The sequence below is a fragment of the Oryzias latipes genome, chromosome 18 (genome assembly GCF_053564925.1).
Source record: "Oryzias latipes strain Hd-rR chromosome 18, Olatipes_Hd-rR_3.1".
In the NCBI taxonomy this organism is placed as follows: Eukaryota; Metazoa; Chordata; class Actinopteri; order Beloniformes; family Adrianichthyidae; genus Oryzias; species Oryzias latipes.
This window is the reverse complement of record NC_136254.1, coordinates 29,907,438-29,931,588: the sequence shown is the minus strand read 5'-3', so window position 1 is coordinate 29,931,588 and position 24,151 is coordinate 29,907,438. Positions and strand designations below refer to the sequence as shown.

Sequence of the window (24,151 nt, the reverse complement as noted above, 5' to 3'; positions counted from 1 at the left end):
AGCGCTGAATCCCTGTCGGGTTCAAGGGGTGGCTGGAGCCTATCCCATTTATTGTTGGGCGAAGGTGGACAGGCCCACACACTCTGGAAATCATTCAGAGCAGGGATGTCCAAATCCAGGCCTCAATGGCCGGCCGGCCGGCCTCCTGCTGGTCTTCCAGAAATCCTGCCTTATCTGCTGATGATTACCTGGATCAAGTTTGTTTAGCCAATGGGGAGCTACAATGGCAGGATGGTTGGAGAACAAGTAGAAAGCCAGCCATTGATAGTCACCTGTAAGCATGTATTTTGGACTGTGGGATGAAGCTGGAAATCCTGGAAAAACGCACACATGAACAAGGAGAACACGCACACCACTACACCACTGTGCAGCCCCGACTACTGAATCCCTCCTGTTGGTCAGCTCCGCTAACTAGCTAAGCTGCAAAATTCGGACTAAAATGAAACCGCGTTTAATTTTGATCAACTACTTACGCATTGTTTTGTTTCTCTGCAAATGTAACATCTGTACAAAGTTACAAAAGGTTCTCAGGGTAAAGGATGCGCTCTTGATCTCCTGCCCTTCCCTTGCATGTAATAAACTGCAGTCTAATTTACTGGCGCAACCGTGGTTTCTATGTTTCTATCGTCAAACCATGTGGAGAGTTAGCCTCCCACATTAAGAGCAATTGTTCTTAATAAAAGGGAGTAATCGAGGGGCGAGACGTTGTTAACCTGCAGCTTGTTTGTCTCCAAGCTGCATGACGGAAATCATGAAGAGGAGTTTATTAACTAGGAGAAAAGATATACTGATTTATCAGATGTTGTTTTTCTTTCTTTTTTTTTCTGGGTGGATGTCTCAGTATTTGGACATTCATGTATCCTTTTTTCTAGGACACTCCAGACTACAGCAACTACTCCCTGCAAGGTCACAGGTCACCTCAGATTTTGATTTTACTTCCTGTTGCATTTTATCCGGCTTTTGTTAAGACTTTCTTCAAGAAGTCTTGTTTGTTTGGCATCAACCTTGCAAGTCTAAGCAAAGAGAGATGACTTCCTTCTGCAAAAAAACCTGTATTTACTATGTTTTGCTGAGGATAGACAGGAATAAGCTTCCAATTTAGGCATGGTAACTGCAGCTTGTAGAGTCTGAGATGCTTTTAGTTTCTCTTTAATTTAAAAATGCAGCACTTAAGCCCCTCGAAATCATTTTCCACATTGAGTAAAATTTGCTGCTGATGAACTACCAGTCATGTTCAAAGTCTGTTGCATGTAGATTGAACAAAATAAAAACACAAGTGGCTGTTGACTTTTTGAATATCATGTTTAGATGTGAAAAAACAAAAATTGAAAGTTAATGCCCCCTCTCTGACAGGAAGGTTCTGTCCCTGTTATCATGTACAGACACCGGCAGAAAAATGACGTTTGAAAAGATGTGGAAAATGCCAGGCCCCGCACTGGCTTATTGTAATTATACAAACTGACAAGTGTCTGATTCAAAAGAGGAGTGGGGCAATCTGATTTGATCGCTCAATAGAAAAGGAGGGAGCCGAACAAGGTGGACCAGATCAGAGAGAGTACGATTTTTATTCTTGTTTCTGTGGATAAAACTAATTGCGATAACTTTTTATTGTTTATAATTAATATAAACTAATCTTTTCCCTCTTTCTTCAAAGTTTTCAATTAGGTCAAACTTTTCAGTAATGTTGGCCGATTTCACTTTTCTTTATCTTTGAAGATGTAACATCTAACATTTCATTTTTTCGAGTATGAGATGAATCTTGTTCCTCTCCCCCTGGCCACTCTGCTACCCCATCACTGCTCTACAAGCATCGCTGACAGGAGGATGGAAATCTTTCCTGGAAAACTTTGGGATTATTGCTTTAGGACAACATACTCAAAGCATCAACAAGAAGCTTTTCTTTCAGACAACTACCCCACTTTTTAACAAGCCAACTGACGGACCACAAACTAACCAATACAACAAGTTGACTGACCGACCGACCAACCAATGTAATCAGTTAACCAACCAACCCACAAATGCAATCAGTTAACCAACCAACCCACCAATGCAATCAGTTAACCAACCAACCCACCAATGCAATCATTTAACCAACCAACCCACCAATGCAATCAGTTAACCAACCAACCCACCAATGCAATTAGTTAACCAACCAACCCACCAGTGCAATCAGTTAACCAACCAACCCACCAATGCAATCAGTTAACCAACCAACCCACCAATGCAATCAGTTAACCAACCAACCCACCAGTGCAATCAGTTAACCAACCAACCCACCAATGCAATCAGTTAACCAACCAACCCACCAGTGCAATCAGTTAACCAACCAACCCACCAATGCAATCAGTTAACCAACCAACCCACCAATGCAATCAGTTAACCAACCAACCCACCAATGCAATCAGTTAACCAACCAACCCACCAATGCAATCAGTTAACCAACCAACCCACCAATGCAATCAGTTAACCAACCAACCCACCAAGAACCAACCAATGCAATCAGTTGACCAACCAACCGACCGTTTCACCTGTAGAGCAGCCTTTATCAACTTGTATAGAACACATGTTGCTTAACATAAACGACATGAACACAGGGTTACACAATACGAAGTCAAAAACACAGTAAATTAAAAAATAAACAGAAAAAGATGAACATTAGATGGTGTAAAAATTGTGACTAGAAGTCATTGTTTGTGCAAATATCTGCCAAAACCAACTTTGTACGAGTTTTTCGAACTAAAAGAGTGCAGAGTTCATTGATAATTATCGGGGGTTTAGTGAAGCTTCCGTTTGCATTTTAACAAATTTAAAAAATAGCAGTTTTTAGATTTCAATGATTCAAAGTTTTGGTGATACGGCGCAAAACTGCTTTTCTCTCTGCAGAATCAGTTGGTTTACGATGATTGCGTGAACACTTTCTTACTGTAGTGTTGCATTTCAACCTGAAGCTTGCTTTCGGAAGTTCAAAGAACGCCAATGTTGCCGCCAAAGCTCCACTGTTAAAGGCTTCATAACGTTTCTGTTACTCCGTTGAAGTAATAAAGTCTTTATGGTTTTTATTTGTGTAATTTCGTAGAAATATCAGGGGATAATTGGATTGCGACTTAAGGACGGCTAGCAGCAGAAAACACGTGGTGACAGTTTGACGCTCAGAAACGCAACTCAAGCTTCAGCAGCTCAACGCTGAATCCTTTTTTTCTGCTGCCATTCACCTGAAAATGGACCTCACAGCTGTTTGTCGTGACGGCAGAGCGTCTCTGAGCTCCTGTGACACACACACACACACACATGCGGAGCTTACAGGAAGATTGACAGCGGTGCTTCCCCCGCCTGCTTGATCGTCTGAGCGCTTCACGTCCTGCATTATCACACTCACAAAGCCCAACGTGCACCAAGACTGCATGAAATAAGGGAGGCCTTTGTGGTTAGGCAAACCTCAAAGACGCAGTCACATCTCACTCATTCCTCATCTACAACCTGCTCACACACTCAAATCTCTTTGAGTTATTGATTGTACCCTCTGCTGCGATATTTTAGCTGGAGGATAAAGACTATTTTCTGCTTTTATCTCCATTTGGCTCTCTCCGACGAGCTTCAAACCCGCGACAATCTTTCATGGTTGATTTTCAGTCTCACAAGATGTCAGACACGGTTCCATTTCCTTGTAGATCATCTGGGATCAACTCATCCCCCCCTGAATGAACTCTTTCAGTCCGATTTGCTTTTTTTTTCCCAGCACATAGACAGTGTAAGAGACCCTCATCTGGTCAATAAACCCACAGAAACAGGGCTGACAGAAATGTTACCATCAAAAACATAGAGACTTAATTAGCAGATACATTCGGATAGCATACTCAGATCAGTACGCCCCCAATGCATCCAATGTGTTTTTCTAACCCATTTAGATTCAGAACACAAAATTAAAATGTACTTTTTAACCTTAACGTGTACCTGCAAAAACTAAACCTTAAGCAAGTCAAAAGACCTTTGTTCAAAGAAAGAAATGTCCTATTTTCTGTCTTGCAAGAAAAATATTTGTATCAAGAAAGTTTGTCAATAGCAAAATGTAGAAAATATGTCTTGGTAACTAGATTTCTTTTTCTTATAAGAAAACAAACAAGAATTCTTGGTAGGACAATTTTTCTTAACCCGTTTAACCCATTTTTGGTTATCTTCGATCATCTTTTGATCTATTTTAAAGTGTTGCCAGTGGTCTTTTAATTATGATTGTGCCGTTTTTGGCCAAAATCTAGGACATAGTTTCTGCAGAGTTCATTAGAAATTCTCTTCTGAGTAGTGGGCGGGACCATTTCCGCAGAGTAAGCATGCCAACACTTCCCATCGTCCCTTTGTTTACCCACTGTCCAGCTGGCTTACAGCCCCTCATACTTTTACCCCCATAACGTCACTGCTGCAACAAATGGCGAGCAATATTGGGTAGAGACGTACAGTTTTGAGCCAGATGCGAGCTTAGACAAGGAAAACAACCAAGTCCATGGATCTAGTCCAACGTAGTTGCTTCTACGTCAAAAGTACAAGCTATTCAAAGGACATTTTTTTGTTTGCTCCTGATTCCAAACAATTTAAACAAAGAAATACTCCGAAAAACGTTTTGATGTTAATTTTCTTTATCCTCCATCATGAGGAAAATGCTACAAGAACATGTTAAAAAACCCAAAAACACCATTTTCATCTGAGTGGACCTTTTTTCTGGGGGTCCCTTTTTGCTCAAAGGTAGGGGTTTGATAGCGCCATATGAACAGTGACAAAGAGGTTAAAAACTTTGTTTACAGTCTATGGCACCAGATTTGATAGATTTAAAACAAATTTGAACCTCTGCTATTGTTAGATGGAGCGGTCCAGTTTTGACTTGATCTCCAAGGTTCACCATGAAATGGTCCAAACTAGAGGCGTATCCATTAATTTTTACCACGATTCCATTCAGCTCGAAACTTGTGGTTGCCGATACGATTCACAGTCGATAGTTCATTTTGAACGATCCGTTTTGATCTGATTCACTGCCCTCAAACGATATTTCTGAAACTTTGTTTTCATTTGTTAGCATTTTTGAGTTAAACTTCTTGTATTTTTATATAATTTTCTTCCATTTCTATTCACATCTGGGAAAAAAAAATCACGCTGCATGCTTTCATTTAGAAGACGTTTCTTCTTTTCAAACATTGAACAGGTCAAACTGTTATAAAACAAGAAGGAATTAAAACAGCACATAAAGGTATATTGACGGTTAGATTATATGTTTGGCATGCAGACACTGCATGTATCCAATCACGTGTCTTCATGAGGTTAGAAAGGCAACCACGACCGCCATAGATGCTTTTTCTGCACTGAACGCACACACCTTGCACATGAGTGTTTCAGTGACAATCAGACACCTCCTCGCCTCGTTACGTGTCCTGCGAAGAGCTGAGCAAGTGTGGCGTTTATAGGAGTTTTCTGGCCTTTTCTAGAAGAAGCGGATCTACGCTGAAATCTTATATAAGTGAGCTGCAGTCAGCATTTAGTGCGGGCACAGGAAACAAAGAAAACGGTCCAAAAATGTTGGATGTTGTTTTATGCATAACAAATACAAAATGTAGAGGACGTAAAATCGGCTGAACATCTGTTTTTTTTGGTTGTGTTGTTGTTGTTGTGTGCCGGTATGTGTGATTGTTAGGCTTTCATGGGTTCGGAATCAGGTCGGTCATCACTGCGGTTCTTTTGATTGGAGATTGGAGCGGCAGGAAAACCAGCTGCATTTTCCACCACAGCAGGATTCAATCCGCCTTGATTCTCATTGTGAAAGACGTCAATCACGCTTGGCGTTCATCCCTTTTTACCCAGCAGCCCGCTGGGCCACTCAGGGTGGCTTGATTCCTGTTTTTCCCCTTTTGCCAAGTCCGTAGCTTTAGTCCACCCCAAAATATAATTTCTTCTGCTTTCTGGAAAGTTCTTAACAACATACATTCTCTGTCCATCTCTGTATTTCTTACATGAATTAGTCTTTTGTGGTTTTAAAATTTTCGGAACAGCTGTTCCTCCTGTTGCCTTACCAGCTGAAAACCTAGATAAACACTGAAGAGCACCAGTTTTCATTTCTTCTCCAGATGGGAAAAAAACTGTCAAAATATGCAAGTTGCTCTTTTAAAAAATAAAATGGAGACTGGGAGACACGGAAAATAAATGTCTTAGATCCACACTTTAAAGGTCAACTCGGACAAAAACGTGTTCTTTTTGCATTTTTCTGACTACTGCGTTTCTTTGTATTCTTTTATTCAAAACGTTGTTAATCAAGTGCAGACGAAATAAAATGCTGTTTTAAAAAAGGGTGTAGTTGTGACCTAGAAGCCACAAGCCCCCCCCCGTTCAATTACCTCCACTTGTAGACGACTGGATCCATGTACGTCTTTGTTTTCTGTCGTCTGGCTCAGAACCGGACGGCGGTGATGTCATGTTCCGTTAGGGTTGCAAGGGTCTGTAAGCTAGTGGGAGAGCGTGTAAACAGCGAGCTCTGCAGTCCCGCCCATGTATTTCTAATTAACTGCTGCCGCTCTGCAGAAACTATGTCCCAGAAAACGACACAGGCTTTTTGGTTTTGGCTAAAACCGGAATAATCATGATTAACCCTCCTGTCGTGTTCGGGTCAAATCTGACCGTTTTACAACTTATAATACTCATAAATATTATGTTTTACATCTGATTACCTCAAGACCTTATGATATCCTTCACATTGTGTACTTGAACATATAAAAGTGATGATCACCTATTTCATTCAATTTTGAGTGTTTTAATCAACCTTGTTACACCTGTGGTGTTCCCGGTCAAAAGTGACCGTCATAGGAAATGAATGGGTATCCAGAGTAAATTCATTCAACATACAGAAAACATCCCCATACACACTGCCCCAGCTCACACACACACTCTCTCTCACACACACACACACACACACACACTCTCACACACCCACACACACCCACCCACCCCCCCACACACACACACACACACAATTTCTTTTGTGGGTACACATGTCTTTCTGCTTATGTGCCGATCCTCTCACGTGAACCAACTTCCTAATGATACAATGTATCATATGTTTACACAGACTAGACAGGTGTCTTTTGAACCCATTTCTTTCCCACGCTTCTGTACCTATCACACGTGAACCACACCTTCCAGACTAATCAATGTATCATATGTTTACACAGACTAGACAGGTGTCTTTTATGTGAACCCATTTCTTTCCCACGCTTCTGTACCTATCACACGTGAACCACACCTTCCAGACTAATCAATGTATCATTTTTACACAACCCCATACTATATATAGCTCGATGTTTGCCTTGCATTCCTTTTACTCTGAGCACAATGAGTAGACGACTGAAGCGTTTTTCTGTGGAAGAGGTTCTGGTCCAGGTTCTTGGGCATGATGAAGAGGGCACTGAAATTGAACCAGAGATAGAGGAGGATGTCTCGGAATTGGAAGACATCACAGATTTTGAACCAGACTCTGAGGAGACTGACCAGTCAACAGATGGAGAGGGAAAGGCACCTGAAGAACAGGCACCTGAGGAAACATTTCAGTCCAAAAGTGGACACTTGCTCTGGTCATCATCCCCCCAGGACCGAGGAGGTAGAGCGAGAGTGGAAAACATCATAAAGATGACACCAGGACCAACGCGTTATGCAGCATCTCGTGTGGATGACATCAAGTCCAGCTTCCAACTCTATTTACCAGAGTCCATTGAGGGAATTATACTTGAGATGACAAATCTGGAGGGGAAGCGTGTGTTTGGGGACACCTGGAGAGAAATCGACCTGGTAGACCTCCAAGCCTACATAGGTCTGTTGATTTTAGCTGGAGTGTTGCCAGAAAAGGAAGCGTTGTGGCCTCTGTGCCCCTAGAGACATCAAAACGAGCCTGACATGCTGCAAATGTAATCCTTATGTTTGCAAGGCCCACTCTGACCTGAGTGTCACATGCCACTCATGTGCATGAATACACACACAAACACACACACACACATACCCACACACACCCTGTTGAGTTTGGTGTTTGGTTTTCCATTTATTTTTTGTATTATATGTTCATTTTGTAGTTCATTTTCAGTGCCCAATTGTATTTTCACTGATGTTATTTAATGTTTACATCTACAAATTGTCGTTAGACACTACTTTTAAATGTTGTTCTCAACTAAAGAATGTTGAATAAAAAAATTGGTGGTGAAATTTTTTTTGTGTGCTAATTTAAGACCAGTTAAAACAGACCGGTCAATTTTGACCGGGAACACTAAAGTAGGGGGCTGAATGCGAACACGACCGGAGGGTTAAAGAGACCGATGGGAACGCTTTGAAATAGATCAAAAGATGATCCAAGTGTGATTATAAGGTTTAAACACTTTTCAATTTTCCAAAAGCAGCCAGAGGGGACGATTGAATGACCCTCACCTTTTACCTCCAGGCCTCCGTCCAAATTAGCGTCACATGTTCTTGTGGTTTCACGTCAACGTCCTGTTGTTGTGCTGTGTAATTATCAACCAGACGGTGGGGCAGCGGTGTAGCGTAACCGCCAAATGATGACAACACACACACAGGACCACCTGTTGCTGATTTCACCTGTTTAACATGCTTTTTTCCTCCCACCATTTCAGGGTCATGTCACTCCGACGTGGCTGTGCTATCAAATGTGGGGTTTCATTCCTAACGCTGTGAGCCTGATCGTGTCCCGTTGGCTTTCACGACTGAGATTCCTCAGCGTTTGAGCATCAGGACCCAAACCCGCCGCTCTTCCTCTATAGGTGTCCTCTTTTTCCATTTTCAAATGGTTCCTATTTTTCTCCTAAGTTTGGAGGCAAGGGCTGGGTCCTGTTCTTCAAACCCCCTTTTTCAATTTCCCCCTTTTCACCCCTCCCCCACTCCACCACAGAGGGCAGTTTAAAGGGGAGACTCACAATGGCAGCCATTTTCTTCTACAGGGGGAGAACAGAGGAATAAAAAAGATGTTTTCTTTGATCTTGTGTCTTTTCTTGTAATAAATTTGTGTCTGTAATGCTTTTTGTTTTTGTACTCTTTTTATAAAAAAAAAAAAACCCAACATGAACTCTTGCTGATTTGTCTTTTTTGCTCTTGCTTCTTTTCTTTTTTTGATATTCTTTTTTTTTCTTTTTCCGTTTTTGCCAGTAATCTTTTTTGAATTTTCTCTTTTCTCTTTTTCCCCCCTTTTTTTCTTAACCCTAGGTCCGCTCACAAAAAAAACTGATGAATCTTCAATGAACAAGCCGCGAGACGAAGGTATTTTTGTTGCATGTTTTTCCTTTTTTCTTGTTTTGAAGTCTTTTTTGGGGGTGGGGGAGGGGGGCACACGTCAAAAACAAGGCACACACGCACGCACACACAAGTCTTTGGTGGGACTTCATGACCACATACATGTGTGTTCCTGATCATTTTTAATAAAGGTTTCTTTTTGAATGCTAATTATCTGCCTGGTGTGACCATTGACTGTATATGAGAACTGGAACCAGTGACTCTGACGTCACCCGTAGAAACTTCCAGTTCCAATGTCAATTCAGTCGCCATTTTCTTTTCGTGACGTGGACGCTGCCATGTTGGTGTCAATAAGCTGTGATTGGTCCAAGTCAGTCAACATTTCTATGGCAACCAGCCCCGCCAATCAGGAAGGAGCTTGTTGGAAGGCCACACCCCGACCACTTGATAGTGGGCTACAGGAAAATGTCAATCTAACACTTCGAACGTTGGATGTGGCATCTGATTGGTCAGTTTGTACCTCGCACAACTTGGACTACAGAAAAATATTCAGAAAATAATGTTAGGATTAGCAAGAACGTGTAAAAAAAAAAAGAAAAGTGGTATTCTGACTAATATGACTGAGTACCAGCTGTTTACTTCCTGTACTCCCTGTCTGGAATGCCAGGGGTGAGGGGTCACTCAGTCCAGTTCTCATATACAGTCAATGGGTGTAACCTTGGACAGACAGGCCTAGCTAACAGAAGCACTGCATCGTAGCTTCCGCAGCTTTGAAAACGGCGGCATTGTTCCCCGAATTCAAACTGTCTGTCAGGATTCAGAGCGCCTATTGAAACCGGCACACACAATGAAGCGTTATGGCGGCTCCCCCGGCGCCCGCTCCTCCATAAAAATTGCAGTCGAACGAGGAACCACAGAAAATATTAAGCTGCGCTTATTTCGAGTCAGAGACGATCACATCCAATCAGGTAAGGAGGAGAGAAGCAGGAACATCCAAGGACACTTGTGCCCCACTTTAGCAATCAACACTGCATTTTATTCACCTCCTACCTGCAGCAAACACCCCCCCCCCTTCCTCTTTTGGATCCTTTCTTAAAGTGACTGATGATATTTTGATCCACCTTTCTCTCTTGTGCTATTTTAAGGGGGTGAATCTTTTTCTTGCTACTTCATGCTCTTTGATTCTCCTCTCTTTTTTTTTCCTTTTTTTAAATTTTTTTTCTTCAAGTTGGCAGCCGGAGAAAGTTTGACACGAGGATTTTCTTGGTGATCAAACGTTCTGGCGCAGACACAACTTTTGGAGCTGCCACAGCCAGCAGAGCGTTAGAAACACTCCAGCTCTCGCTAGACAGCCCGTGTCTCCTTCATCCTTAATTACAACGCACAGCATAAGTTTTTGACTGGGTCATTAGTGCCAGCTAGCGCCTCTTTACCAGGCTAGCTGCTAACCACTACCACAGGTAGCCGAAACCCCTTTAAATGCAAATCCATGGATTATATAGAATATCGTCACCATATAGATGACTTTTTTACCTATTACACACGTTTATCCCTCTAAAAGGAGTCCTGATGATAGTTTATCACCTTTAGACTCATCTAAAAAGTAATATTTAATGAGACACTGCATCACAGAATAGGCAGAAAGTTCAAAATTTTTGTAATTAAGATGTTTTTTGAACATTTTCACCATATCATTTATTTTATGAGATATAGATCGTATCGATTAGGAGACATTGAATGTTTTGGTAAGCTTTTGCAACAACAATGTTAGCTTGTTAAAATATTGACTTTAATCAGTGTTGGGGGGAAAGAAGCAGCTTATTCACCTGTTGTCTAAAATTTAATCCACACAGTTTTTACTGTATTATAAAGAGTTAATTATTAATAAATGTTGTGTTCTTTAAATAAACCAAGTAGTCATTTTAAAAAAAAGACTGTGGACGGGTTATTCTTACTGCAAAACTATTCAAAAATTTTCCCGCCAAAAGTGCTAATGAGATTTCGTGGAGGCAGCCATTTTGAACTGAGCAGGAAAAGCCCTTCAACTTCGCCTAGTGCAGGGGTTTGCGACCTTCAGCACTTACAGGGCCATTCGGGTCGATTACTCACAGGCCACGACCCAGTAGGACCCGCAAAGTCTCACTTCACAAACTTTTATTTTAAAAAAAGCTTGTCTTTTTATTTATGTTGTTGGTACAATGGTGATAAATCAAAATAACTGCTGTGTTTGGCAAAAATAAAACAAACATGAAGAGAAATTTAACTTTTATTTAAAATATGACATCGTTCATACCTTTTGACTGAGGTTCACGTGACTTTTGTTTCAAAATAAAAGACGCCAAATGCGACATGGGATCATGTCATTGCAGCAAAGTAGCAGGAATCGTGATGTCAGCAGGGGTTTAAAAAAGGTGGAGGATACTGTATATAAAATAAAGCTCAAAATAGCATTTCCCGGTATTTCTTTACTCAAATCGCAGGTGAAAAAATGCTGTTTATAAAAACATCATGTTTGTGACGTGGAAAATACGCTGGGAGGGCCGCAGGCTTCCTACTCCACAACTCTGTGCCGACAGTCCCCGCCCACAACCCAGAGGGGAATTTCTAATGGCTTACTGCCAATCTGCAGAAACGATGTGCTAGAAACAGACAGTTCTTTTGATTTTCTGATAAAAACGGCATAATCATAATAAAAATACCACTGGGAATGCTTTTAATATCAAAAGATGACCCGAGTGGGTCTTTAACCAGAGAGGGGTAAAAGAGCCACATGAGGCTCTGGAGCCACAGGTTGCAAACCCCTGCTCTCAAGAAAAAGTGAAAAACGCCAGGCCAGACAACATGGACCAAGCTATGTTCAGTGGGTTTTTAAGAAAAGTTTGGTTTATGCTGATGATATAGGACTCTTAGAAATGTGTGTGATATGAATTGTTAGGCTTAACCCAGTAAAAGCCCACTTCATCCCAGAATTAACAATAAACATGGTTTTTGGGAAATTAGATGTTTTTTTTGTTTTTAAAAACTTTTTGATGAAATCCACAAAAAATCTTCTTTTTGGCAGAGAAAATGTCTTAAAAATATTCTGCTGGTATCTTTGCTGCTCTTTCAAGAGATTGATTTTTCTTCCAACCACGCCAAAAAAACTAAAAACAGACGGAAGAGAGAGTCTTTTCCATTTTATATTTCTGTACCAAACTTTGACTGTAACAGTATAAATCATGTAGCTGTTAATGAAAATTGTAGTTTTGTTAAAAAATTTCATTTAAAACTTTTGCTTTGGTGATCAAACCACAAAAGGTTATTTATTTAAACTATCTTATCATTGGGAAATTTTACACTACACACCTTTCTCAGACAGATATGAACATTTCCACAATTTTTTTTCTTGTTTAAACTCTCAAAGTTCTACACTTAGCAGAAAAACATGTCCAGTATTTTAAAATGAAAACATGATCGCGATCGAAGGCTTGAGTCGATTTGGCAACTTCAGTACAGGAAACACGACATGGAGGAGAGTAATTGACAAAGGTATACAGCCAATCAGGATGCAGAACAAAAGAAACTTAATTGTAGCAAAAAAAATCCACAAAACAGGGAGACGGTGATCGATAAACCGCAATGCAGTGAGGGGTCAAGCGCAAATGACTAAACAAGCCCTGTAGGTGATTCCAGAATACTCTGCAGCTTCAGCAGTGACGGGGCTTGGCAGAAACAGAGAAACAGATCTGTATTGACCAATCAGATGCCTCAATGAAAGTAGGCGGTGCCCACTGGCCCCAACTTTCTAAACATTTAACTGACGGATTTTGTAGCGCTCCCATTAAAGTGTAGTGGGTGTGGACTTCCAACAAGCTCACTCCTGATTGGTGGGAGTGACTTCCATAGGAATGTTGACTCAGATCGACTCGGGAGAATCAATGCTTACTCGCGGCGTTTGGTCCCCTTCGTGGCGGTGGATATATCGCAAAAAAAAAAAAAAAAAAGCAGACTGAATTGACTCATTGAATGGCCGTAACTCTTCAAACGTATACACAACGTAATTTCAATGCTTTCCTAAAAACGTATAAGAGCAGTATTGCTTTGATACGCAACGTTTTACAGTAGTAAAGTGTTTACGTAATCAACATAAATCAGCTGATTCTGACCCCATTAGAATTGTGTAAACGGACGAAAAGTTACCATAGTTCAAAGATCGTTTGCTCTTTGCTGTCAGTTAAACATGAAGAGAAAAACTCAGTTTAGTTGTTAAGTAGTTGAAGTTTCGTTCACAGTCAGAGAAACAAATTCAATGTGCTTATTGAGAGAAGCACAAACTTTTGTAAACATTTTCCACTTTTTTAAAAATTTTCTACTCACAAAAACTGCTAACAATAGACATGAGCGCTGCGGCCTTGTAAAGTTATGACTTTCTTTTGTGAATTTACAAAATCGCTACTCTTTGAATCATCAGGCTATATTTTTGGGAGAAAATTCTGAACCAAAGACCATTTTAGTCCAGGAAAATAAAAGTATAAATACATAAAATTTATGCAAAAATAGGAGTCCTTGTCAAAATGGGAAATGATAGTTTTTTATTTATTGAGGGACTTTTCAGAGAAAACAAAAGCTGTTGGACGGTTGCAGCAGCTCCAGGATGCTCCTCAGGTGGATTGTTGGAGCTGCTTGAGCGTAGTGTGCGTGTGTGTGTGTCTGCGTGTGTGTGTGTGTGCACCCACTGCAGCCGGCCAGACTAAACCAAACAAAAAACGGGGAAAAAAAGGGCTCAACGAGTGTCGGCTCTGATCAGAGGCGAAGCCGAAGCCCACTGAGCCCCCAAAGCTGGAACACGTTTCCACTAGCAACAATGGCGTGCACGCTCACGCAGGTTATGCCTGGGGACTCGGCATAGCACGCAAAGGAGACGTACGTCCACCAAAGTACACAACACAGCTGCAACTGCAGCTTTGAGACACAATATCGCAAAATAGGAACCGTCCAAAAACACAGCGTTCTTCTAATTCGTGCAGTTCTAATTATTTACTCAGCTTTAGATTAAATAAAAACAGACCAAGAAAGGAGGTTAAGGAGTTAATTTTTTAACCTTTATTAAAAATTTAGATGTAAAAAGTAGATGCTGTCCAATTACCTCTAGACAGACAAAAATCTTCCTAAAATGCCATTGTGGACACATTTTAAGGTGGATTTCAAGACTTTTTCTGGCGTTTCTGTGCTTCCTCCTTTAAGGTAATAGTTTACTACGACACAAAGAAACTGAAATAAAACTGAGGTTCAGATTCGCTCCAACGATTCCGTTCACCTGCCTGTTTTGTTGTGTGAGATTCTGCTGTTTTTCCACTTTACAGGATAATTCAGTCCTTTTATGAATGCAGTCCACGTGTTCTCATGCAAAAGGCGTTTCTCCTTCATGAGACAGAGCTCATTAATCTGCATCCATTGCATTTGACTCCTGTTTTTTATTCAATTTGAATTTTCAGCAGGTTACAAATCCATTTTCTGAGCCCTAATTTGAACGTGTCTAAATTCTGTTAGTGCCATTAATAACATTTTGCTTTGATACGATCAGATCACCAGAGCTGATAATTCCTCAGAGACTAGAATTTACATGTAAATGGTCATAAACAAAGTGCAATACTGGACTAACGGAAGCTGCTTTTAGCATTGGCTGATACTAACGCAGCAGGAAATTGTCATTTAGTTTTTAGAAACTTATCCTTTTAGACTCTTACTATAAAATTTTATATATCTTTAACTGGTCTGCCCAATACATCTGTCACGGTTCAGTTTCGTTACTTTTGTTTTTTAGTTGTCTTTTGTTTTTTTCATGCTTGGAGTTCACTTCCTGTTTTATTTTGTAGGGTTTCCTGTGTTGTGTGGTGTTTTTGAGTTTTACTTTAGGTCCCCATCTGCCCTGATTGTTTCCACCTGTGTCCCGTCAGTCCTGTATGTATTTAAGTCCTGTCATTCCCTTCCTCCTGTGCTGCTCCATAGTTTATCATGCTGTCCCTCCCTGGTTCGTGTACATCACCTGTTTCTAGTGTTTCGAGTTGGCCTGCCTACAGCAGTGGTTTTTAGTTTATTGTTTTGTTTAGTTTTCAAGTTTTAAAGATCCTGATCCTAGGGATGGGAATAGAAGCCCCAAGAAGCTTTCACGGGGTTCATGTGATTGTGCCGGAAAAATGAACCAACCATTCAGGGCTTTGAAACCACACAGAACAGCGGCCTCTGGTGGCGGTCTGGACGTATATCATCTGCTTCAACTAAGCTCCTTGTAACACTTCAATGTGGAAATGAGGATGAAAAAACGTAAAACAAAACATCGTTGTTAATGATGAATAAAAAAACAACGTAAAACAACACAACGAGTTACGTTGGCTGTGAGGAGTGCTTGACACAGCAAAACATTCATCACATGAAGAAAATAAACGCAAAGCAAATAAAAAAATTTTTTTAAAACTGTAAAACACTGATCTTGAACCCACAATCTCTGGATGTAGATACCATGACTACTCCACTGAGCTATCTCACCTACAAGTTGCACCTCGCCATTATATATTGATAAAATTATTTTCCTTATAAATAAGGTTTATAATGAATTGTCTTATTAGGAGAAATCTAGTTGAAACGATCCTGAGCCACAGTACTTTTTTTGCCAGAACCCTTGGTAAAGACCAATGAACTGACGCTGATTCCAATACAGGGGAAACAATAGAACTGGTTGAGAAACGTTCGGGATTCCTTTGTACTATTTACAGAGAATAGCGCGCCCAACTGTTCAAACACAAGTAACATCTGAACCGTTGTTCAACCAAACGAATTGCAGCCCATCAAAACCAAATACAAATATTATTATTTTTTCTAAATTCCCGCCTCGCCTTATAGGACATCACTTTATTGACATGTAGGACGTTTAATCCAACATCCTCTGAGATGTACGTCGGTGCACATGCACTTTTTACCATGTTGTTATAAGCGCGTTCATGCGATTTATTTATTTATTTTTCGATTCATTCATCATGACTTGTATTTAATTTATCTAACTCATCTATTTCTTAATCGCACTTGTTTTTTTCCTAATAATTGCTGTAAAAAGCCTTATTTTGACGTATTTTCATGTAAATTCGTGACATTGTGTCGCAGTAAAAAATCCAAATTACAACTAAAAAAGTGGTTTTAAGAAGATTTCCTTTTATAACAGACTTTCAATCTTCACTGCCAAGGTAGAAAAAAATGCAGGTTGTTTACTACTCTTATTAATCCAAAAAATGTTCAGCACAAAGTTCTTATATATACCAGAACACATATGTTCACATACCTTCCTCCACACCTATTATTCCCTTGAGATCAGCCCCTTACGTTCCCCATTTATGACAACCAACACCTCGTCAGACTTCATCCCTTATATGATAAATAAATAAATAAACTCATCTCATCTCATCTCATCTCATCTCATCTCATCTCATTGCTGTGGCATTGCGTTGGTTCTGTGAAGAACCACAAATGCTGCGTCACACCAGCATCACGCCGCGTACACGGCGGTGCATTAAGACGTGCACTGGGAGCAATGCAAGGGGCATTCATGCAAGTAAACAGTTTTGAAATGTTCAAATTTCAGAATATAACAATAAAAAAATGAGATCCAAGCGATGAATGTGCTAATTTGACACCTCTAGTTGTAATTTCAAACTTTCATCTGAATTTATGAATTTTAATTTTTGAATTCAATTTGATTCAAATCTGCTTTTCAGTTTAAAAAAAAAGTCTGTGTATTTAAGCACATATATGAAAATGTCAAATTATGATTTGATCAATTTATCGTTTAATGAAGGTTAACATTTTTTTTTTATATTTTTTGACCAGTTTCAAATGTAAGGGAAAGAAGTTCTGGCTTCAATGAAGTTGAAATGTTTTTTCATGGATTTATTTTAAAGCTGCTTCTAAATCTGTTGGACCAAAGAGGTACAAAGTATTAAAGATATCCCCTGAGAGTCTACTTTGTCATGAACTCTTCAATGTTGTGCATAGAAAAGGAGAACATTAAACTGTCTGCCTGAGCTCCCTCTGTGGCTCCTACAACCACGGCACACGATGCCTCCAATCAGTCTAGATAAACAGTAACAGATCACAAGCCAGGATAATGCGCTCCGTGCTTTTTTCTTTTTTTTTTGCCTCAGCTGCTAAACAAAATATTAAATCCAGAGCACGCTATTCAAATTAAATGCCGCACAAACGCTTGTAAAGACGGGGAGTGTGAAATGCATTTTCCCCGCAGACCCACTGAACGCTCGGAGCCCGACAACAGCTCCGCACCACGCCGTTGTTTAACGGCCTGTAGCAGCGGCTCCGTTAGAAACGGGCTCCGCTCCGGTGAGCACACTTTACAGAAACGGCTCTGAATTGATGTCATTCCTCCCAACGTGCCGCATGCAGTAATGGCTGAAAACGCGTTGGAAGATCTGCGTAGAGCACATTTCAAACGTTGGTCTGTAGTTTGGTGATCAATGAAGTCTGCTCGTCTGTCTGAGACGGATTTTTTTCTATCCAGCCCACTTTTTTGATGATATGGAGGGTTCTGTTTTCTTCTACAGACAGGAACGTAGAGATGGGAGCTTATTATCTTTGATTTGTTCCACGGAATTGGAGCGTCTTCCTATTAAATCTTTTCTAGGTGGCTAGAATGCTACAGTATTCAATGCTCTGTGCAGGTCACATTGTTGCAGCTAAATCTGGGAAGAGTTAAACAAGGAAACAAGATAAGCAATGAAAAATCTGCACTGCAAAGCACATTAGAGGGTTCATTTTTGCTCCATTGTCTAGTGAGTCGAGATGACTTCATCAGAGGATTGTGTGTAAAATGTGGATCATTAGGAATTCAAGAGGATAAAAAGTTTGTAAAAGGAGGATTTTTCTTTTCTATTATTGTCATTAAGTACAATATTACAATTGGGTCAGTCATTGTTCATACAACACCGTCACCTCCTTAAAAAAGGAAATCTTTTGTTTGTTCCAGACAAAGGTAACAAATACATTTTTTATGTTTATGCAGTTACGGACTAGTAATGTCAGGTTATGGGTAGAGATTGAGTTTTGTTTGGAGTTGTTTCTACTAGCAAGGCAGATGATAATATATGTACCAAATATCTTCTGATAGGCTGTAGAAAAAATACAGCATGGTTCTGTATTTACGGCAACACAATATAGGCAAAGGCATAGCGAAAAACATTTCGCGATCACACAAAGTTAGCAGTACAGCAGTACGACATTATTACAGCAGGACACGGTTTTAAGGATTAGCATGCAGAAAAATGGTGGTTTTTTCACCAAGTCTCTTCAAATGAGGCATTTGTTGGAAACAGGAGGCGAGTCAAAGAAGACGTACTGCGTACAGAACAGTACATAGAGAAATATAATTCTAAAAATGGCCATTGATTGATAAACATTTGTTTATCAATGAACAGGCTCACAATCTAAACCAACCAACAGCTCAACATATAGAATCCTGGTTTAATCCGACAGTTTGAAATACGGTCATCTATGAAGTCCTATACTTCGAGTCCCTTTGCTCCGTTGGGCTCTAGGGCTCCAGTAAAGTTCCTACCCACCATCCAAGCTGGATGGTCCAAGTCTGACTCTACCCATCATCTACCCAACGACCCACATCTAATTACATTGAGGTGGTGTTCACCTTTTAGCGCATCCCGTCAGGTCGCCACAGCAAATCAGCTTTCACAGATTCACACAGGCTGGTTTTGGCAGAGAGTTTTTATGCCGGATGCCCTTCCTTGACACAACCCTGTAATTTCCAGGAACATGGAGACCCAGATCCTGTGCAATTGGACATTAGAAATGACAGCACCATCCGCATTCTGATTGGCCCCATCCAAGGACAGCAATCAACTAAGTTACACAAATCTAACTACAAACACCTACAAGCCAAACAGTACATGTGCCGTACTGATGGTACAAAAGATAACCAGGTGCCAGCAATTACCTGTGCTCCAGATAGAAAAAAACAAGACAACTTCACAGAAACAATGACTTAAGTACTTAAGACTTGAGAATACTTGAGACTTTAAAAAACGGAACGGATGTTTTAGAGATTCAAAGAAGACCTCATTAAAAGGTACAGCCTCAAGATGTCCCCGAAACCTGGCCACAAGTCATACCAGACAGAATCCAATCAAATCAGGGGACTGAGAAAATTGAACATTTTGAGGAAAATAAAGCAAAAGACAGGAACAAGGCAAAGATGCAATGAAAGAGAGTTAGATAAAAGGGTTGCAAACCATGGAGGCTGGGAATAGGGCAGCAACACGCCTCCTTGTCACCTTGCGGCTTGTCAGCTAGATTGGAGCTTGTAGGAAAGAAATCAGCACTTGGCTGTGTGCATTGCTACAAGGGACACTGCAGCGAAGGCTCTCTCAGGCCTCCTTCCACCACTGCACCTCAGTGGAGGGCCCGGCGCTGCCTCTGAGCTTCCAAAAGCTTTTGTGGATCTATTAGGACCCAATCAATTCTCTTGGAAGGGCCCGCTGAATCAAATCAAGTTCGGAATTGTCAGAAGGTGTTGCAGAGAAGACCTCCCAGCAGGCAGCCGCGCCAGTGAAGCATTGCAGAGTTACACACTGCATTCAGGGTTATACAGTTATGAGAAGCAAAAAATCAATGGGAGTGCGCTCTGTGCAACAGAAGCAAATAGTTGCAGTACTAACACGATGGACGACGGTCGAGGACAGCTGCCCTCCTAAATGCTCTCCTTTCTCAGCTCTTCAGGCTCCCAGGATGGCAACCTAGAAAATAAAGTCAAACACGGAGAAGTGAGCCTTCGCTGTGGAGTTAGAGGATAAAAGACTGTGAAACAGTGTGTAATGGATGGGATTTAACAGTGTGATGCGGCTAAAGGGTGCATGCCACGCTCTGTTAGGAAAGTTCTCTCACCCCATATTAATCTGCAGCAGACCAAAGACTGCACCTTAATTCAGCAGAACAAAAGCTTTTATTATAGGAAAACTCATCTGATGGGACAAATCTTTGACTTTCGAGGCACTTCTGCCACTCATGTCGATGTCTGGGACCTAAAGAGGCTGACTCACAGAACAATGATGGATATGCAGAGCCAGAGACGCCAACGCTCCCAGGACATAGCATGGCTGGATCCGGTGTGCCGGGTAGTCCCACCCAACCCGTAAACCCCCAGGGCGGTCTCTGGCAATGCGGAATAACTTCCGAACTTCTGACGTGGTTCCATCCGATTCTGAGACGGAGAAAAGCAGCTTGATGTGAGCGTTCCGTAAAGTGTTGCACATCGGCGCAAAGCTTCACTTTACTACTGTAAAGTTTTGCACGTCAATGGAAAGCTTTACTTTATTACCATAAAGCATTCGCTACTGCAAAGTGTTGCAATTTAGTGTTTTATATATGTAATAAGTTTTCAGTTTTGGGGGCCGGTTTAGCTCGTGCTGGTTTGCGGCGCCTGCCGTCCGTGAAACCAGGGTTCGATTCCAGGCTGCTCCCTATTCCCTTCTCTGCTGCTGAGAAGCCGAAAGTGAAAGATTAAGTTTTCAGTTTTAAAACATAATACAAACAAATTCAAAACCCAGTCCCCCACCCCTGCTGCTGTCAGTGACATATGCACGAATATCAATTTTAGTAAAAAAAATATAAGGAAATAAAATGGTACAAGTTATAAGGGTAGAGAGACAAATATATAAAATCAGATACAGTATAGGTGAAATGGTATGTAAATAAAAAAAACAATAAGTAAAGTGCACATATATCAACACACATGTAAAGAAAAGAAATAGAAAAGAAAAAAGGGGCATCATTCTGTCACACTTGTAGATAGACTAAAAAAGTTGAGAAATGGTCTCCATACCTTATTAAATTTATGCTTTGATCATTTCACAGTAAATCGTATTTTTTCAAGTTTAAGATGGTAAAGCACATCTCGAATCCTATGTGATAAAGTGGGCGGGGCAGCATCCTTCCACTTAAGAAGAATGAGGCGTCGAGCTATTAAAGTTGAAAAAGTAATGATCCTCTGACCACCTGCAGGCAATGTTGGAGCCCCACTGTTTATTCCAAACAGAAATACAAGTGGGTTTAAAGTTAGTTTGACTCCCAAGATGCAGCTTAGTGCCTCACAGATAGTTCCCCAAAAGCACTGTATTTTAGCGCAGTACCAAAAATGTAAAGTGTTGCAATTTAATGCAAACTTTTCTTTTACTATAATAAAGTGTCACAATTCTGCACAAAGTTTAACTTTATTACCATAAAGTGTTGCATTTCGACACAAAGCTTTACTTTTCAACTGTACATTGTTGCATATCTGTGCAAAGCTGCTTTATTCTATGTCAGAATTAGTCGATTCCCTGTAAATGTGTGAGTACCCCACAACTGTCAAGTGTTGCTTATGAGCGCAAAGCTGCTTCACTTGGCATCAGAATCTGTTGGAGTTGCATTAATTGCACAAGTGGTGGAAGAGTTATGGTAGTTCAAAGAATGTCAACAATAGAACTAAAGCTCCAGTGTTGAAGTGGTTTGTCCAACAAGTGCACAGAAAGAGAACACTGGAAAACATCAGTGTACAGCAGCAATCACAGCTCAGACCAAACTCCACCACAGAGGCCACTTTTCCAAAAGCAGAAAGACAAAACTTTTATTCGTCTTTGGGAAATCGGATGATTCAGCAGGGGGAACAATCATGTCCAAAGATTCAGTTCTGAACCGAGACTCCAAGCTCTTTTCTCGCGTAGTTGCGTCAAAGCCAGTGAGACGACGCTGAATCCACTCTATAGGCCAGTGCTTCTCAATTATTTTTTGCCAGGCCCCCCCTAGGAAAAGAAAATGTTTCGCGCCCCCCCTGACCCCCCCCCTCCCCCCCCCATAACCCCCCCCCACACACACACACACAGACACACTCGCGCGGTGACAATACATCAGGTCAGTATCTATAAAATTTGTATACCTAAAATTGTATCTTTTAACACTAACAAAAGAAAAAAGCAAAATAAATCCACTTTCAACAAATATTAACTTTATTTAGCCACAGAAACCCTGTTCTAGTCTAAAACAGAAAAGAAGCTGAAAGTACCTGAAATAAAAAAAATCTGTCATTCCTTATTTAAACTAGAAACATTTTGACCAACTGAACCATTTGATGCTGAAAAAAATAATTCAATCAATAAATAATATTAAATCTAAATTGATCTGAAACATTAACACAGCAGCACCAATATATTTAACGTTTTTAGTCTGAAGAAATAGGTAAAAACGTGCTGATTTTTTTTTTCTAAATGACGGATTGTTTATTTCTGATCTCATAAAAGTGCAGCTGTTTTCCTGCATTACCTGCTGTCTTTATGTCTGTCTGACACCAACTAAACCACAGGCAGACAAAGAAAACATGGATGGAAAATAAAGACACGTCATCAAAATGTCTACAATAGTTCATAAAGAATGACATTGTTAGCATGAGCTTAGGAATCTAAGGGCAGCGGTGATCTTGGGCAACAGGCAGCGGTAGCAGTGGTCCGCGTGCCCCGATTCCCCTGGCAGACAGGGCCCACACCACCCCTCCCCTTTCGTTCTCACTCGCGCAGCCGCGGACAGACAGAACAGACAATAGGAACCGAATAGTGGACCAGATTATTTTCCAAGCACTGAGCCGCTGTCACCGCTGCCCCCACGTTAAATTTGCGCACCGGACAAACCTGTGCCTAAAACCGCCACCACCGCGCGCCCCCCCTGGCATCGCTTCGTGCCCCCCCCTGGGGGCGCGCCCCACTATTTGAGAAGCACTGCTATAGGCTGAACCTCCAAGGGTTGACATGGAGGACCTCCATTCATGAGGCACCGTTTGATCCCAGATGAACCACTGCCATGTGTGATTTCTGCCTTCACACCGGCGGCCAGTTGTGGAAGGAAAAGCCGCACTCCTGGCAGGTTTCTGGAATCACGCTTCGCTCTGCAGGAATCCCACATGAAACGCTGGCACGAGCAGCAGGGAAGGTGTCTTCCGTCCGTCCCTCTGCAAACACATGCAGTTCTGCTGATGCACACTTTAACAAGTTGCATGGTTAGGTTGCAAAACTATCGGTTTGACCCGCAAAGCTGTCTTTCTGGTTTTTTGTTGTTGTTTTTTTTGATTGTACAGTAGCCGTTGAAGGAGCCTCCCAATTAGGGAGGTGTTGTAAAAAACTGGATGGAAAGGGCTGCACGAAGACAGAACTGACAGCAACACTCAAAGGAAACACTCATTCTGAGCTTCTCTACATCCAATTTACAGTTTTTTTTCTGCTGCTCGTACCGAAACAAAACACGAAAAAATAAAAGCAGCACCAGTTTAGAAGAAACCCTTCCACCAGATTGATCCGGGCTGTTACTACACGCAGGAGAAAATCAAAGAGAAAAAAGGAAAACAGAGAAGAGGGGGTGCCCCCTTTTTTTACGGAAAAGTTTAAATCGCGCGAGAAAAGAGGGGGAAAACAAAAAATATCTATTTATGATCTTTAATTATGTTTTCTGTGCTGGCTAATACGACATTAGTCCTTCACACCAGATTTTAGGGCATAAAACAAAGAAAGTCATGTGTGTACAACTACACTACCCAGAATGCCTAGACGAGCCAAGAGGCGGCAGGCGATTGGTCAGAGGGGGTTGATTGGAAGTTCTGTACTTTTTCTAGCAAACTGTGTTGTTATTCATGCGGTGCAATGGTCGCTCCAACAATCAGTGGGTCTTTGTAGTTTTGAGCCCCTATTTGCTACAGAAAATCGGTTCTAGATCAGTACTCACACACGAGGGCAGGGATGCCCAGTTCAGTTTAGTTAGTTCACTTACGATTTTCCTATGGAATTCTATGTGTTCATGATCCCTTTGATTGTATGGTTACTTT

The 24,151-nt window shown here is 41.1% G+C and overlaps 1 protein-coding gene across 3 annotated transcripts in view; it reads left to right on the top strand.

Annotated features, from left to right (window-relative positions):
- Positions 1-24,151, top strand: part of nlgn2a (neuroligin 2a) — a 238,719-nt gene that overhangs the window by 110,213 nt on the left and 104,355 nt on the right. For 2 of the 3 annotated variants that reach the window (XM_011487310.4, XM_078936303.1), the window contains exon 3: positions 9,232-9,285. The exons of the other annotated variant lie outside the window; for it this stretch is intronic. In XM_011487310.4, the coding sequence (XP_011485612.1) occupies positions 9,232-9,285 (54 nt within the window). The remainder of the gene's footprint in view (positions 1-9,231; positions 9,286-24,151) is intronic. 3 annotated transcript variants of the gene reach the window in all.